We start from the raw sequence: 18408 nt of genomic DNA, 5'->3' as shown, positions 1-18408 counted from the left end.
CTCCCAAGTATCTGGGATTACAGGCATCCACCACCACACCCAGCTAATTTTTTTTTTTTTTTTGTATTTTTAGTAGAGACAGGGTTTCACCATGTTGGCCAGGCTGGTCTCGAACTCCTGAACTCAGGTGATCCGCCTGCCTCAGCCTCTCAAAGTGCTGGGATTACAGGCATGAGCCATCGTGCTCAGCCATCCGGTGTGTATTTCATATGCTTATAGAGCTTCTTAATTTAGACTAGCCATTTTTAAAGTACTCAGCAGTTACATGCTGCTGGAGACTACCATATTGGACAGTACACACTAGGGGCCCAGGATACAATGCAAATATACAATCATGCACATACACACACACACACACACACACACACACATTTTAGAGACAGAGTCTTCTCTGTCTCCCAGGCTGGAGTGCAGTGGTGCTACCTATCATGGTTCACTGCAGCCTTGACCTCCTGGGCTCAAGTGATCCTCCTGCCTCAGCCTCCCAAATAGTTGGGACTACAGGCATGCACCACTGGCCTAATTTTATTTATGTATTTATTTATTTATTTCAGTGATAAGAGGGTCTCATTGTGCTGTCCAGGCTGGTCTTGAACTCCTGGCCTCAAGAAATCCTCCCACCTCAACCCTCCAAAGTGCTGGGATTATAGGTGTGAGCCACCACGCCCAGCTTCACTGCTCACATATAATGATCCAACAACTGTCTCCTTGGAGGTCAGGGTGAACAGGGCCCTCAGAAAATAGGATGTGGAATTATTGGTTATTGAATATAGCAGAGAAAAGCCAAAGCCAAACGAAAAAGAGCAGGTTCACAGAGGGTTGCTCCCATCCTTGACTAGGAGCAAGAGTCCCCGACACTGGCCGCTCTCCTCCTGCTCCATGGTATAAGGCAGCAGGTTAAGGGACTGCAAGGGGTACATGCGGAGCTGAGAGCCCCTGGTGAAAGGGAGTTTCAGACGGCGGAAGTGAGAAGGGGAGTTGCAGGGATCTACAGAGAAACAGTGAGTGCCACATGCATGCGCCATCCCCATCAGCAGACGCCTCCTCTGGCTGACATCCCTGTTAGCCATAATTGCACCTAGAGCACCTGTCTTCCAAGGAACATTCCACAGCAGCTGAAGAGAGATGTTACCTCATGCCAGGCCAACCATGCAAGCGGAATCATTTAGACAGTCCTTCCAGATGGGGGTCCCAGGAAAAGATCAGCAGTTCTTAATATAGAATGCCTCCTCACATAGATCAAAAGAACTTAAAAGTCCCGGTGAGTCTCTAAGGGACTGAGTTTTTAAGAATGTAATTATGGATTGGAAGAAGCTAAGTCCCTAGAGTCCAAAAGTTTGCTGTCAAATTGTAAATGCCAGGAGAGAGAAGAAAGAAAGGAATCCTGGCTAGATTGGACTATTTGTCATGGTGGGATGGAGGTGGTTTAATAGCTGCTCTGCTGGATTTTCTAGCACTCCTTGAAATACAGGTTCCTTGATAAGTAGTGTGTATTTGGAAGTTTCTCTTTCTGCAAAAGCGTTACTCAAACCCTGTACACACACACACACACACACACACACACACACACACACACACACTCACACACAAATATATACTCCCCCAATTTTTTGGAATCAATGGCACCTAATAATGTTGAAGAAATCAGTCAAAGAAATATGCTTAAATTTGGTAATAAATGAGCCCATGGCAGGGGGGGATGTGCAGCAATCCTGATTAACTATGTTGGTACAACTTATGTTGTTCAATTGTTCTAGAGAAGGCACAGCAGCATGAGGTACTTGCAGTTCTTCAGGCAGCCTTCAAACCTGCTGTAATGGGCTATGGGCAGATAATATCTCAGTGCAGAGCATGAAAGCTAAGCTGAATAGCACATGCCCACCTAACAGAGCTTACCCCAAGTGAAAGGGCTTTATTGAAAAGAGCAAGGGATGTGCCTGATAGGCCCTGGGAGGGGAGTGGTGTTCACAGTGGGGAAGGAGGGGTTGAGATGAGAAATGATTTCTACCACCTCTCCACACACGCCCTGCAGGAAATCCCATCCTAGTCAAACCCTCCATTGGGAGAAACTTGCTGAGATGTCTTGCCCACTGCCCCTCTCTGCAAGACCTGACATGTCACATGAGCTGGATTTATTCCACCCAGTGGAGCCAGTGCAGGACCAGAAGGGAGAAAGCAGAGGAGTGAACTAGAGACTAGGCAATAGCTTTGCCTGTCTGTTCATTGCTTATTTTCAATGATTGTTTAAAGAAATACTGACAGTATTTCTTTGGTTAAGAAATCATCATGAACTGCTCTCTTATCTAAAGAACTTTGAAAGTAGAAGCTCTAAAGTTCAACTTTCCACCACAGGCTGGCTGCCATTACCCACAGCACAGCTCCAGCTCCAGAAACACAAAGAAGCATAAAGGGCAAGATATAAACACCCCTTAGAGATGGATGAACCAACCCCACCAGCTCAGATTCCTCCTCATCCTATAGCCAATTAGGGGAAGTCACATAGCCAGTTGGAGACAGTCTTGCATCAATGCTGGGGAAACCGGAAGTGACAGGTTTTGATTTCTTAGGCAGACCTCATTTACTCACATCTAAGTCTCCATCTTATTCAATGAAAAGCCTTGGGAAATCCAGAATGGTAGGCCAGCCCTTACTTTTCTTGGGAAAGGTAAGAGTGAGCAGGTTAATAGTTAAGTCCTGGTATAATCACAGATCCAGGTAGGGCAAAGGTCTTTTATGATTAAACAGATTTAACTAGGCAGATCCCATTACCTTCCTAATAAAACCCTCTCTTTGTTTACCGATAGTTAATAGGAGGACACCAGACATAAATGCAAATCGTTTAACCATAAATAAGCAAACTATGTTTGTTTACTGTAGGAAATTGTGTTTGTTCACTTAAGTCATAAAACTTTTATTTAGGAAATTGAATTTGTTCCCTTAAGTTGTAAAATGAGCGTACTAGCTTTGAATTAATTTAATCCACCACTTGGCACAGTCGGTAGATTTTCTTACTAGTCAGAAAATCTCACATTCCTGGGCTTTGTCTTCTCGGCTTGTTGGGAGATAGTAAATTGACTGTCACTCTAATAGATTTAAATCCAAACATATAAAATTTTCATTTTTCCCTAATGGAGTTTAGTGTTTGACTTAAACTTTATCTTAGTATTAGAGTAACCTAAAGAAAAAGAGTCAGATTTTCCACAATTTCTGAATGTTATTCTTTCTATCATACCAAAAAAGCTCAGATGTAACTAAATTGTAAAAAATAGATAGGTGTTAAACTTGTAAACTGAATTCTATTTGACATATAATGGGTTCTTACTACCTGGAACAAACAATCTTATGTAAAACAATGTATCTACCTAATTGTATTGTTTATATTTTTAAAATTTTTATGTATAGTGATTACTTGTTGCTTTTATTTATTTTTATTTATATTATTTATTAATTTTATTTTTTTAAATTGAGATCTGTGGCACCTGGCCACAAGTAGACGGGGCGCAGTGACTCAGGGCTGTAATCCCAGCACTTTGGGAGGCGAAGGTGGGAGGATCGCATGAGGTCAGGAGTTCAAGACCAGCCTGGCCAACATGACAAAACCCTGTCTCTACTAAAAATACAAAAATTACCCAGTCATGGCGGTGCATGCCTGTAATCCCAGCCACTTGGGAGGCTGAGGAAGGAGAATTTCTTGAACCTGGGAGGCAGAAGTTGCAGTGAGCTGAGATGGTGCCACTGCACTCCAGCCTGGGCAGCAGAGTGAGAATTTGTCTCAGATAGATAGATAGATAGATAGATAGATAGATAGATAGATAGATAGATAGATAGATAATCTGTGTTAACACCTTATTTCATTCTCTCCACCCTTTACATTTTATAAATAGGCTCCAATCATGAGTGGCTACCATGTAAATAGGAACACTCCATTTAGGAGCAATGTTCCACAGTTTACACAGACTGTCTCATCTGATCATCAGAGTATCTTATGCTGTGGGTTTTACTTCCACTTGTCAAATGAAGACCCCAAGGCTCTGAGGTGTTTTGTGACTTGCTCAAGATAACCAGTTAGTAAATGACAAAGTGTAAAGCCAGGTCTTCTGATACCAAATGTATTGTCCTTTCAGCCCGCATGATGTCACATTTGAGAATTGAGCTTCTCTCCTCTTCCAGCGGCTGATTATATCTGCTGACGCAGTCAGGCAGGCATGTTGAAAAGCTTTGGACTTCTGATCACATTTTTGCTGTGGCAGAGGCATGTGCCGCTAGCAGTGTTGCTTAGGAAATGACATTTTTAACTCTCCGATCCACATTTCTGAAAAACATTTTCTTCTTGGGCTGTTACCTGATTAGCATTTGCAAACTGCTGTAGGAAATTCATCTGCTTGAAAGGAACATGATTATAACGTTACTCCCGGAAACAGAAGGTGGGGTGTTAATTATTAACAAGAGCTTGCTTAAAAGATACAATACAGAATTCTTAACAGAGCCATTGGGAATATTAGGATGGAATGAACAGAGCCTATTGAAACCATCTCAAGAGCTTAAAAAGGCACTGCCCCCTCTCTGAGCAATCACAGCACCCCAAAAGGGCTGAGTGGGAAAGAACCACCTGCTATTCTCATTGCTATGATTCTTTATTAAAATTCCAAAACCTATCAGGTGACAAATTCCTACTTGGTCAAAATGCCAGCATTTGCAATTCGATGAATTCAACCAATCTTTCCTGAACACCCATGTCAGGCAAGGCTCAAAGCCACATTCTTGAAGAACTAGTAAAGGATACAGATGCTACCTCCAGGACTGGAGGTTACCAATAGATTTGTCTGAAGACCTGGGCAACTTCAAGAAGAGAAGGAATAATGTCTGGAGAGTTTGTTGGGAATGAGGAACAAAAATAACTAACATTTCCTGAGCATCTTCTATGCACCAAGACTGTGCCAAGTGCTCAGTGTGACTTAATTGAATCTTTGCAGCCCAACAATTCTGTGCATTGGGTTATTGTCTCCATTTCACGGATCAGCACACCGAGGCTTGGTGCGCTGACTTGCCCACACATGGCTAAATGGCAGAGCCAGGCTGCATCCTCCCAGAGGCTCTGCTCTACCTCTGAAGAAAAGGGCATTTGGAATCAGTCCAGGGAATGGTTGATAGAAACAAGGAACTGGAGAGTGAAGTATTTCAGACAGTAGGAATTGAGGAAGCACCATGGGAAATTCTAGGTTGGTGTTTATTATAAGGAATCTTAGAAGTCTGGCTTGGGAGTCTGGCTTGGGAGTCATGCTTAACTTGGTAAATAATAGGTGTCACTGTCAATCAAATCATCTCTTTTCAGAAAATTAGGATGTGTTGGGTTTATCTAGAACCCAGGGTTTTCTTGAAACCACTTAACATGTAAATAAAGGAACAAAAGACTTACTCTACTGTGGTCAGATAGAAGTAATGTAAGTTCAGTGACCTAAAGAAAGTGATAATCAATCATAAGTCATTTTATTTGTCATCCACAAGTTATATTATCAACAGGTTATTGTCATCAACAGATTAAAACAAAATGTCTCAAAAGGACAAAGACAAACACATACCACCAAGAGTGAACAACGAGCACCCAGGCTTTCCAAAGCATATCACTTACACTCATGGACCTTTTTTCATTTTAAAAGGGCACTTTTGCACATGTTTTTTAATTGTAAAAGTAATACATGCTCATTGCAGGAAACTTGGAAGATGCAGAAATGCACAAATATCTGTCTTCCTTACAACACTAACTGCTAGCTATCCTATACAGCTATTGTTTCTCACTTTCAAAACACTCCAGTGTTTTTTATAACATGTGAAGCATTCCTCCATTAAGTAGTCTATTGACTGGAAGCTCACAGGCTTCTGCTGTCATTGATCAGCAGAACTGGTCACACCTGTTAGATTCTCAGCCTCTGCCTTTGTCATTTTCTCTCCCCTCTCTCCCCACTTCCCTCTTCCTTTTAAGAAAGACCTATCTCAGCTGGTGATAGCGTGACTGGTGGCTCACACCTGGGTCTCAGCACTTTGGGAGACCAAGGCAGGCGGATGACTTGAGGTCAGGAATTTGAGACTAGCGTGGCCAACATGATGAAACCCTGTCTCTACTAAAAATACAAAAATTAGCAGGATATAGTGGCAGGCACCTGCAATCCCAGCTACTCAGGAGGCTAACATAGGAGAATCACTTGAACCCAGGAGGTAGAGGTTGCAGTGAGCCGAGATCAGGCCATTGCACTCCAGCCTGGGAGACAGAGTGAGATTCCATCTCAAAAAAAAAAAAAAAGAAAAAAAGAAAGACCCATCTCATGAGGACCGGGACACAGGGGACCAAGCATAGCTCTATGCTGAGCACTTAGTATGGGGGTGGCGCACAGGAACATTCCTTTTTTCTTTCATTCAGCTGCTCAATAATGTTCAAAATTAAGAAATGTCAAAACAACCTTTGGGTTGGCATTCAAATAAACATGGGGAAGGGGAAACTTGAAATGCACAAGCATAAAAGTAACCTGCAGATTGGTTATAAGGAATGAAATCGACAACCCTCATTTGTCAAAATGGGTTCCTCCCAGGAAGGTGTGACAGCTTCAGATGACTTTCTGACTTTTTTTCCCCCTAATCAACATTCATTTACTGAGTACTTTTGCAATCACCAGGGAAATGATGTACAAGATAGAGCCCTGCCTTCCATAGCTTCAATCTAACAGGAAAAAAATATAAAAAGACATACTGGGAAAAAGAAAAAAGCCTTTCAAATAAGATATAAGTGGCATAATATTGCTAGAATGTTCTGGGAATTAAAACACTCAAGCTCTTCCCTGATTGGGAGGAACAGGCCTTTGACCTCGGCATTGGAGTACAGATAAGATATACATGTGAAATGTGTGTGTCCATGTGGGTGTGCACAGGTGAGCAGGAGAGGGGATTCAATTCAGAAAGAACAAAGGTGAAGGGGCAGAGGAGACCAAGACACATCGAGGGAAGAGAAAGGACCCAAACCTGACTGAAGCAAAGAGAGTAACAGAAGAAAAGGAAGGTTGAAAGCCTGGAATGGCAGACCAGACTTTGGAGTTTATTCCCTCTACAATTTGGAATCATTTAGTCATTCAGCAAATGTTTCTTAATCATGTGGCAGGCCCTGTGATAGGTATGGTGAGACACAGGAAAAAAAAAAAGAGAAAAACAAAACAAAACAAAACATAGTCCCTTGCTCTTGCCACCAAATTTCATGATAACATAAATTTCTGGAAATATAATTTAAACTCAAAGAGGATTTATGAAGAGCAAAACAACAGTTAATAATAAGGAATCTTTTTTTGGTTACCTATTGCTGTGTGACAGATTATCCCAAAGTTAATGACTTAAAACAACAATCATTTGATTACTTGTTCATGCTTCTGCAATTGAGACGAGCTTGATGGAGATGCTTGTCTCTTTTCCATAGGGTGTCAGCTGGAGTAGCTTCAACAGCTGGGGTCGGGCTAGAAGGGACAACTTATGTCATGTGTCTGGGCCTTGGACTCTGCTGTGGGTTGGATGTCTCCGTTCTCCTTCACATGGTGATCTCAGGCTCTCTCCTTTGTTCCTGGTAGTTCAACCTCTTATGTGGCAGCTGGCTTCCCCAGAATTCAAAAGGGAAACTGCCTGGGTTTCTAGGCACAGTGCCATTCATCACAACCTCCTGGTTAAAGTCGGTCACAAAGCTAGCCCAGATTCAAACAGAAGGAACTAAATAAGGACATGAGTATCAGGAGGCAGGACTCATTGGGGCCACCAAAATAAAACGCTACTGTGGAATCTTTAATAATCCAACCACATCTTCCACAATTTTAACCAACAGAGGGACATTAACTGTATAGCTATTTCTACTCTACAGCATGTAATCTCACCCGTCTCACCCTATCCCCACCTTTTTGAATGGCAGCCAAATGCGGCCACCTCTCACGCCACTCACTGATCACTTAATGGAATTGTATCAAGTTTAAGGCAAGCTTGCAACAAACTTTCAAAGAGGCAAGCAGGTGCTGGGGAGGGGCAGGGGGCTTATAGCTCAGAACTACCCATTTGCTCTTGAGCCTGTGTCCCTCCTAAAGTCTCCTTCTGTCATGTTCTTCAGACTCAAAACAGCAAGGAGGAAAATCCATTCCTGCCTGGCACCTGCCACTTCATCTGCCACCTCCCACATCCTCGTCTTGCCTAGGCTTCTCCTCACCCCTGCATCTGTGTCACACCACCCTGTCCTTGGAAGCCACAGCAGAAAATTGAGTTCCTGGTTCTCAGAATGCCATTTAAGATCTCATTGTAGCTTTTATAATCTCTCATATTTTAAATTGTCTTGAACAAAATGCTCCAGGTGTGGCCTGAATACTGAGTTCAGTTCAGTAGTGGTCCCAGAGTATCTATAGAAGCTTGGGATGTAATCTGGTTGGAGGGAGAGTAAGATGGACTAAGAGATTTTTCTTGTAATTTTTATGAATGATGTAACTCCTCAGATAACTAGGATTGATCACCAAAATAATTGGCATTAATAGCCAAAAAGTAATTAATAAAAATATATACCCAGCTCACATAAATTAATAAAAATGTATACCTAGTACATGTAAAAGCAAAAGTGAACTGGGCTTAGTAGAGGAGCAGAAGCAGAGAAGTCTGTGTTTGTTTTGCTTTTAACATTTCTAATCAATCATCAGTTATTCCACAGAGAGGCAAGATGGCACGATTAGTGAGTATGGGCTCAAGAAGTCAGACCACATGCATGTGAATTCCAGCTCCACCGTTTACTGAGTTATCTTGGCCAAGTTACCTAATTTCCCTGTGTCTTAGCTTTCTCATCTATAAAATGAGAATAATTACAGTACTTACTTAATCTCATAGGGTTGTGGCAAGTATCAAACAGAACTTACAAAAAGCACTTCAACCATGCCCACTAAATTGTAAGCACTCAGTAAGTGTTACCTACTATTATCATCCCATAAGTTATCATGAGCCTGAGGATTTTCAACGCATGCTTCATAGATGATTTTCTCCCTATTAATTCTTGTTTAGGATGATCTTGAAAGCGATGACTGTTTAAAATTATGAGAAGCCAAAGATACCCCTCCAAGCCACCTTCTTGGTCTTGGCCAACTTTAAATAAATCATGGCAAGAAAAGGTATCAACAGCAAAGTATCAATAAAAAATACACTTTAAAAAAAAAAAAAAAAAACCTTAAGGTAACAAGTATTCTCCTAAGGCTCAGAAATTAAATATTTAAAATAAAAGATAGGTGACAGAGATGAACTTAGAAAAAGCCTGGGCATGGTGGCTCACATCTGTAATCCAAGCACTTTGGAGGCCAAGGCGGGCGGATCACCTGAGGTCAGGAGTTCAAGACCTGCCTGACCAACATGGTGAAACCCCGTCTTTAAAAAAAAAAAAAGAAAGAAAGAAAAAGGTGAGAAATAAGCACTGAATCTATATACACTTGGAATGTTTAAAAAAAAGGGTGTAACCTGCTCATCAAATTTGTGTGAAGAGGAAATAAGTGAAAACAGTCTAGAATTTTACTTTAGATATAATCATAAATTCCATGTATTATTTTTGCCTTTGATTGCTCTCCTAACACCCTCTTTTCCATTACAATCCCAAGAGGTGAGCAGAAGAGGCATCCAATGACAGAAAAGGGGAAGTTGATGGCTCAGCAATGCACTCACATAGAACCACTTCCCTGCTGCTCTGCGCTTACAGAATTTTGTTTGCATAGAAGAACTGCAGGAGCTCTGGATGATAGTGGCTCTGAAAGATATTAACAATGGTACCTGTGAGGGAGGGATTCAGCAAACTTCCTTGACTATACAACTAATAGGCAGTTGTCAGTGCAGGCATCACCTGCATCCAGCTAGTGACCTGACCTGAAACTGCCAATATATCTTGTGCTTGATCTTCTAGGCATTTTGCCATTTACATTGTATGATGGGTCAACTACAATCAAAACATAGTTGTCTTGGCCAGGCATGCTGGCTCACGCCTGTAATCCCAGCACTTTGGGAGGCCAAGGCAGGCAGATCACTCGAGATCAGCTCGAGGCCAGCCTGGACAACATGGTGAAACCCCATCTCTACTAAAAATAGAAAAATTAACTGGATGTGGTAGTGCACACCCTGTAATCTCAGCTACTCAGGAAGCCGAGGCACGAAAATCGCTTGAACCCTGAGGTGAAGCATGCAGTGAACCGAGATGGCGCCACTGCACTCCAACCTGGGTGACAGAGCAAGACTCTAACCAAAAAAACTAACAAACATAGTTGGCCTGAGTTGTTTTATGGGGGTAACTCTTTCTTGTGCTTGGCCACCTTCTGTGTTAACCACCAGGAAGGCAGGGACTGGAAGAGAATTCTCTCCTACCCTGGCTCACTCACCAGCTGTCGGCAGAGTTTAGGGTTCCTTTGATCTTCTTCATTCTGGAAGCTGTATTCCTTCCTTAGATTCAGATATGGAGAACAGGCTCGAAATGTTGTTTTGCAAGCCTGAGAGAAAAATAATATTACTATTTTATTGTCAAAAATATTAGAGAGTTCTATAATCCCAAGCAAGGAAAAGTGTCCTAGAGGACTGCACTCAATCTGTGGTCAGGGGGCCACTAAGAGTGTGAAAGTAACTTCCAGTCGTTTCAAAATTGGAATCTTAAAGGGTGTATGCTTATAAAATGGCCATATCTATAATTTGGGGACTGGTGGGAAGGACATAGCTTTACAGTTTAGCACAGCCCTTGTTATTATACCATCAAAAGTAGTACTGGATTCCTAAATTTAATCTCTCTCTCTCTCTCAGTAATTTAAAGAAGACAAGTGGTTTGGTAGAAAGCTTTCCTCCTAATTGTTTTGAAACGTTCACCCAGTCCCACCCCAAAGCAGGCCTGAAGTTGATCCAACCTTGTTAGGACACATTTTCTCCAAGAATAAAACAAAACCTCCAGAAGAAATTAATAAGCCATGGGTGGAGCCAGGCAAGGTGGCTCATGCCTGTAATCCCAGCACTCTGGGAGGCCAAGGCGGGTGGATCACCTGAGGGCAGGAGTTTGAAACCAGCCTGGCCAACATGGTGAAACCCCATCTGTACTAAAAATATAAAAAATTAGCCAGGCGTGATGGCAGGCACCTGTAATCCCAGCTATTCAGGATGCTGAGGCAGGAGAATAACTTGAATCCGGGAGGCAGAGGTTGCAGTGAGCCAAGATCACACCATTGCACTCCAGCCTGGGCAACAAGAGCAAAACTCTGTCTCAAAAAAAAAGGAAAAGAAAAGAAAAGAAAGAAAGAAGCCACGGGTAGGAAATCTATACCAAGCACAATGACAGAAGCTAATTGGGCATGAATAAATATCCTCATTACATAGGCTACTGCACCATTGATTAAATCTGTGCCTCTCTGCCCCCAACCCCATTGCCCTGAGCTTATCTCGCATTGACAGATGCTGGGCTTGGGCAGGTGGAGCAGATGGAAAATAACATTCTTGCTCAAAGAGAGATCACACACTGAAGAGGCACCGTGTCTAGGATTTATACAGATACGCTGCCCAGTATCCACAGCAGTGCTGGCAGGAACCCCAGGGTCTGGCCTCTCAACTCATAGCTCCCTTTATGAACAGCATGGAGATGTCACTCTGTTTGTTGCAGAGTCAAGGTCTTACCTTGGCAACCTGGGGATTTCTATCCTGTAAATGGATCAGGAGTAAATCTTGTGTCTGCTTAACCTGACTGGTGAAAAATTTCTTCCATTTCCTCCCAGCAAAGGCTGCCAATTGCCCAAACAAAACAAAGGCCGAGTATCTCAGACCGTCGTTCTCCTGCGGTCCCCGTCAACAAAACAACAAGAAAGCCAGATCGTTACCAAAAGGCAACTATATCAGAACACATCACGGCTGTCAATCAGAACACATCACAGCCATCGATCTTGGATGTACATTACAGGGTGAGCAGTGAGATTTGGTCTAAAGCACTTAGCTGGGTGGTAGGGGATGGCATGAAGAGGGCCCAAAGTTTTCAATGGACCTCTTCTCCAGCAGACAAGAGGACTAACCTGGGAAATCACTGGTGTTACTCCCACGTTCCCAGATTTTTTGTTCATCATTTCACATTTTGGAGATAGACTACATTTATAAAGTTCCCAAAATTCAAAATAACCAAAAGCTTTATAGAAAAAGTAGGTCTACGTTCTACTCCTCTCCATCGGCCACCAAATGTTCCTCCCCACAAGCTAATAATGTTTGCATGTATCTCTCCAGAAAATAAAGAAGAAAGATGTTTACTGTATAGTCCTTTCCCTCTTTTTTACGTGAATGGAAGCATCAGGCCACTGTTGTTATGCACCCTGATTTTTCATCAGTCTGAGAGCTCTTTCTACGTCTACACATAAAGGAGTTTCCATTTTTATTTTTCTTTTCTTTTTTCTCTTTTCCTTTTCTGCACCAAAATTCACTCCACCAGTTCCCTGTTTGTTACTGGAGCATTTTCCCAAGTCTTTTCTCGCTGCCTTTGGTCTGAGTTTCTCCCATCTGCAGTGGATATAATAATCATGTTTCTTCCCCCAACACCCTCCCACCTCTCCCTGCTTTCAGTCTGATTGGTCGGTTTGTGCCTGAGTGCATTTCAGTGGACTCAGCCTTCTCTTTCTTTCCAAGGTGAGCTGTTTGGTCCAAGTATTACCTTTCCAGGAGAGGAGACCAAAGCCCAAGGCATTTAAGCAACTTGCCCAAAACCACACTGTCAGGTAGCAGAGGCAGAATAGTAACCCAGACATCTGACTCCTGGTGCACAGGTTTTTATATCAGTGTTTTGTAGTCTAAGTCCTGCTCCAGGTAAACCAGAGGGAGCAGGGCTGGGGTAGGCCTTCACAGGGGGGAAGGAGCACCAAGAACTGGGGATCACGGAGATCCAGCAAGACTGAGGACCACTAATCATATTGTGAAGTATCTTTTAAAAATTAGCACATGATGCATACAGAAATTGTCTTAGGGTTGCTTTTTTTTATTTTTTTATTTTTTTATTTTTCAAGAGAGAGAGAGACAGCATCTTGCTACATTGCCCAGGCTGGCCTCCAGCTCCTGGACTCAAGTGATCCTTCTGCTTCAGCCTCCTGAGTAGCTGGGATTATAGGCACACACCACCATGCCTGGCTTAGAGTTGTATTATCTTCACTGTTCTGGCAGTGAGAGTGTATGTGTGCCTGTTTAATTTAACTAATTTTAATGGAGAATGTACCCCATCCGAAGCCATACCCTAATGCTGTAAGATGTACAGACATGTAAGACAGGTGCCCATTCCCCTAGGAGTCTGACACCATCTAACTGGGAACACATGCACGGGTGAGCAGCATGGCCTCAGATAATGAAGAGTGCTATCTATAATCAAGATATAAACTGTCAGCAAACAGTTCTGCATAAGAATTTTTGTGTTTTGGCCGGGCATGGTGGCTCATGCCTGTAATCCAAGCACTTTGGAGGCCAAGGTGGGCGGATCACCTGAGGTTGGGAGTTCAAGACCAGCCTGACCAGCATGGTGAAACCCTGTCTTTTTTTTAAAAAAAAAAAAAAAAGAATTTTTGTGTTTCTATATGGCCAGGGATTTCTGCTCAAAAATTCCATGTAACCAGAGTTTAAAAAATGGTTGAAGGCCAGGCATCGTGGCTCATGCCTAAAGTCCTAGCATTTCAGGAAGCCAAGACAGGAGAATCGCTTGAGCCCAGGAGTTTGGGATCAGCCTGGGCAACATAGCAAGACCATCTCTACAAAAATTACAAAAATTAGCCAGGCACAGTGGCATGCACTTGTGATCGCAGCTACTCAGGAGGCTGAGGTGGGAGGATCACTTGAGCCTGGGAGGTTGAGGCTGCAGTGAGCTGTGTTCCTGCCACTGCCCTCCAGCCTGGGCGAGACCCTGTGTCAAAAAAAAAAAAAAAAAGTGGTTGACTGACAAGTCCTGGAAGTTCAGATGACACCTCCAAGAGATTTAGAGCCATCTCCTCAGAGACATCTGCTTATACTCCAGGATGGTAAGTAGGGACCTTCCCTCACTCCGTCCCCAGAGAGGACTGGCTTACATTCAAGAGCAAAAATCCCTCTGTGTCTCTGGAACAGGACGAACAAATTTGCCCATCTCCTCTATGAGCTCCAAGTTATACAAGGTCAAGGCCTCTTTTCCCCTCCTGTGCTGCTGACACATCTGGCTCTCGCCATGTGGCTCCAGAGAGAATATTAGGGTGTGGGGAGATAACAGGTTGCTCTGGGAGTAAATAAAAGATCTGTTCACTGTTCCATAGGTCTTGTCTTTCAGGAACAGAATAACTGGCAGGCTAACTTGTTAGCTTGTAGTTAGGGTCTCTGACTCTTCTCAGTTTTGGACTGAGCTATGGGCTGGTGCACCTTTTGCTTAGCCCGACTTGTCATCTCGCAGTTAAGGGTGCAGCCCTATAGTCAGAGGAGCTGGTGGCATGTCCACTTCCTGGCTCTGTCAACTTGGGTAAGTTCTAACCTTTCTGTGCCTTGGTTTCCTTGTCTACAAAGTGAAGACAACTTCAGAGTCCATCTCACAGGTTTATTGTGAAGATTATATGAGATGAGCCATGTAAACTTCTCCGCAGTGTGCCTGGCACTCAATGAGGGCTCACTAAACGCTAATCACTGCTATTGTCGCATTTATAAGACAGCATTGACTACATGTTAGTCAACCAGTGTCAACATCATTAGTCAATCCACATCGTCATTAGTGTACATATACCCACTTCTCTGTTAAGATGAAAACTTGCCAGGCGCAATAGCTCTTGCCTGTAATCCCAACACTTTGGGAGGCTGAGGCAGGTGGATCGCTTGAGCCCAGGAGTTTGAGACCAGCCTGGGCAACAAAGTCCCCAGAGAGGACTTTACCAAAGTCTTTACCAAAACTACAAAAATTAGCCAGGCATGGTGGCATGTGCCTATAGTCCCAGCTACTTGGGAGGCTGAGGTCGAAGGATCGCTTGAGCCCAGGAGGTGGAGATTGCAGTGAGCTGAGATCATGCCACTGTACTCCAGTCTGGGTGACAGAGAGACCCTGTCTCAAAAAAAAAAAAAAAGAAAGAAAGAAAAGAAAAAAACAACCTTGAGAGGTAGAGATAGAATTCTATACATCTTTATATATCCTTGAACCCCTGGCACAGTACTAGTCTCTCAACAAGATGTGTTAATAAATAAGTGAATAATAAAGACCTTGTTCCCACAGCAACAAACCTCCCACAGCTCACATTTCTTTTCTTTTCTTTTTGAGGCAGAGTCTCACTCTGTCACCCAGGCTGGAGTGCAGTGGTGCAATCTCAGCTCACAGCAACCTCCACCTCCCAGGTTCAAGCAATCCTCTCAAGTAGCTGGGACTACAGGCATGCGCCACCATGCCCAGCTAATTTTTATATTTTTTATAGAGATGCAGTTTCTCCATGTTGACCAGTCTGGTCTTGAACTCCTGACCTCAGGTGATCTGCCCACCTCAGCCTCAGAAAGTGCTGGAATTACACGCATGAGCCACTGCGTGTAATCTGGCCTAATTTTTGTAATTTTGTAGAGACAGGGTTTCAACATGTTGGCCAGGCTGGTCTCAAACTCCTGACCTCAAGTGATCTGCCCACCTTGGCCTCCCCAAGTGCTGGGATTACAGACATGAGCCCGGCCCCAAAGTCACATTTCTAATCCCACTTTGATTTCAATAACCCAGAATTTTTCTGTCTCACTTACATCATCTAATAAAGTCCTGGTCTGAAGAGTGATGTCTATGAAGAAGGAGCCCAAACCTTTCCCCTGGATCTTGCCCAGGACGATGGTCAGAGTCTTCATACTTTCATGGATGACTTCCAAACTCACAGGGTCATACAATCCACACACCAGCAGGTCCAGGACAATTTTCTTATACTTTCTCACCTGTCACCAAGGTTTGGAAAGGATTAGCAGCACAGGAATTACTCCCCATGGGTTGAAAAGCAACCCCACATCTAAGCTACTAATAACCTAGGACTTGAACTAAGAGACCAGGGCTTTCTTCAAGGTTTGCACAACTCACTAAAATACAAGTGCTTCCATTAACCCAACCCAAGAGCCCAACTCAGCCTAGGAAGGAAAACAGAAAGAGCAATCTGGAGTGGCATGGGGGTGGGTGAGTCTGGGTAGGGCTCTCCAAATAGGGCAGCAGACCTGGGTGATCTTGGGGCCTGGGGAGTACTAGTTACCTTTATAGTAGGGAAGAGACAAAATGGGCACTGAAGTTGCCAGATGGTAAAGGAGGAGGTGGGGAAACATATTCTATGAAACAAACATAAATTATAAAAAAAAAAAAAAAAAAAAAAATCACTTAAATTCACCAGGAAGGGTAACAGCTGTGAATTTATCTTGCCTGCAGCTCTGTCTCCCACATGGTTGATATTGCTGAGGTGTCATGAGCCTAAGATGACCCTGAATGAATGACATCCTTGTGCAGAAGAAACCTGTGACTCGCTTCCAGCCTACGGACATGACTTCACATTGCATAAGATTCTTTTTTTTTTGAAACAGAGTCTCACTCTGTCTCTCATGCTAGAGTGCATGGTGTGATCTCTGCTAACTGCAACCTCTGCCTCCCAGATTCAAGCAATTCTTCTGCCTCAGCCTCCTGACTAGCTGGGACTGCAGGCACATACCACCACACCTGGCTAATTTTTTGTATTTTTACAAAAATACAAAAGAGGTGGGGTTTCACCATGTTGGCCAGGCTGGTCTTGAACTCCTAACCTCAAATGATCTGCTGGCCTTGGCCTCCCAAAGTGCTGGGATTGCAGGTGTGAGCCACCACTGCTTGGCCCATAAGACTCTATCCTAGCAGACAGGAGGCGGTGAAACCCTCCTGCTGGCCTGGAGGAAGTGAGATGCCGGCTGTGAGAGGGTGGCCTCTAGGCATTGAGAGTGGCCCCCCGACAGACAGCAGGCAAAAACAGAAACATCCGTCCCACAACGGGAAGTAACTAAATTCTGCCAACAACCACGGAAGTGAACCCTGCTTCAGAAAGGAATGCAGTCTGGCTGACACTTGATTGCAGCCTCCTGAGAGCCTGAGCAGAGGACCCAGCTGAACTGCACCTGGACTCCTGACCCACAAAAACAGAGATAATAAACACGTGTTGCTCTAAGCTGCTAAGTGTGCGGTGGTTTGTTCCAAGGTGATAGGTAACTAATACATCAGAGACTATACTCCAGCCCTGGGGACTCCACACCAAGAGGGATGGAGAGGCTTGGGGGGCTGGCTGAGCCCCACCCTTCTTCCCTACCTTATCAGGGGCTTCGCAGGCCATGGTTCCCAAGCCTCTCATTGCCATGTGACGCTTTTTAGCATTGGGGTCCCGGGCTCTTTCGGCCAAGATGAAAAACACATTCTTCAGAGGCTCCCACTTCCGAAACCTCAGTTTCCAAGAGACCTGGGTGATGAGTCAAAAATGTATTAATTTAGGAGTGTTCGGAGCCATACCCAATCCCAACCCCAATCCCTCCCTCTCAGGAAAATTCTGCAATTGCCTGCTCAATTTTACTCCTTCTTTCTCCAATGAAAGATGCCTGGGTTTTGTTGGAAATGAACTCATTTGGTCTACATAATGAAGAAATTGATGGACGAAGAGGAAAAGGGGCAAGAAAGATAATACAGGCTGGTGTTGATGTAGGTTTAGGAGATTATGGGGAGGGGCTCTAGAGCAGCTATGGGTGTGATAGAAGTTGAAAGAAAGAGGACTCGATCAGTGTTGAAGTGTCCTGGGAATAGGGATCCCTTTCACAGGGAAAGGTGTGCTGTTACTCCTCCCATTTCAAAGAGCTCCCTTTACCCTTCTTCTCCAGCTCTTTCCCATTTTTCTGCTCTCCTTTGTATCCAAATGCCTTGAAAAACATCTGTACTTGTTTTCTCCCATTTGTCTCTTCCCATTGTCTCTTGAACCCTTCGCAATCAGGCTGATATCCCCTCACCCCACCTTTCCATATGGCTAATTCCAAGGGTCAGTTCTCAGTAGTCACGTTACTCAACCTCTCAATAGCACTTGACACAATTAGCAAAGCATATCTGCAAACATCTAGTATACATCTACAGACATTTCAGAATTAATCTAGTACACATCTACAAACATTTCAGGGCACTTAAAGGATGTTCCAACTCCAGAATGCATGCATCCGAGCATGCAATTAAGAGTAGGAACAGAAATGCATGAATAATGCAAATTGGGAAAAAACACTGTGTGTCTGATGCAGCAACCTGTACCAGAACTAAACTCTGAGGGCTGGGCGTGGTGGCTCATGCCTGTAATCCAAGCACTTTGGAGGCCAAGGCGGGCGGATCACCTGGGGTCGAGAGTTCAACACCAGCCTGACCAACATGGTGAAAAA

At 43.7% G+C, this 18408-nt stretch overlaps 1 protein-coding gene across 6 annotated transcripts in view; it reads right to left on the bottom strand.

Annotated features, from left to right (window-relative positions):
- MRO (maestro) overlaps nucleotides 1-18408 on the bottom strand; it is a 35504-nt gene that overhangs the window by 1401 nt on the left and 15695 nt on the right. For 4 of the 6 annotated variants that reach the window (XM_037738929.1, XM_037738931.1, XM_017529576.2 and 1 more), the window contains 5 exons: nucleotides 17310-17456; nucleotides 15751-15933; nucleotides 11680-11835; nucleotides 10410-10517; nucleotides 9491-9787 (listed from right to left, as the gene is read on the bottom strand). In XM_037738929.1, coding sequence (XP_037594857.1) covers nucleotides 9734-9787; nucleotides 10410-10517; nucleotides 11680-11835; nucleotides 15751-15933; nucleotides 17310-17456 — 648 coding nt within the window. In that variant the 3' untranslated portion in view covers nucleotides 9491-9733. Of the gene's footprint in view, nucleotides 1-9490; nucleotides 9788-10409; nucleotides 10518-11679; nucleotides 11836-15750; nucleotides 15934-17309; nucleotides 17457-18408 lie in introns of those variants that run through there. The other 2 variants (XM_017529577.2, XM_017529578.2) reach the window with 2 other exon arrangements.

Source organism: Cebus imitator, unplaced genomic scaffold, assembly GCF_001604975.1.
Source record: "Cebus imitator isolate Cc_AM_T3 unplaced genomic scaffold, Cebus_imitator-1.0 Scaffold60, whole genome shotgun sequence".
In the NCBI taxonomy this organism is placed as follows: Eukaryota; Metazoa; Chordata; class Mammalia; order Primates; family Cebidae; genus Cebus; species Cebus imitator.
This window is presented reverse-complemented; position numbering and strand designations above follow the sequence as displayed.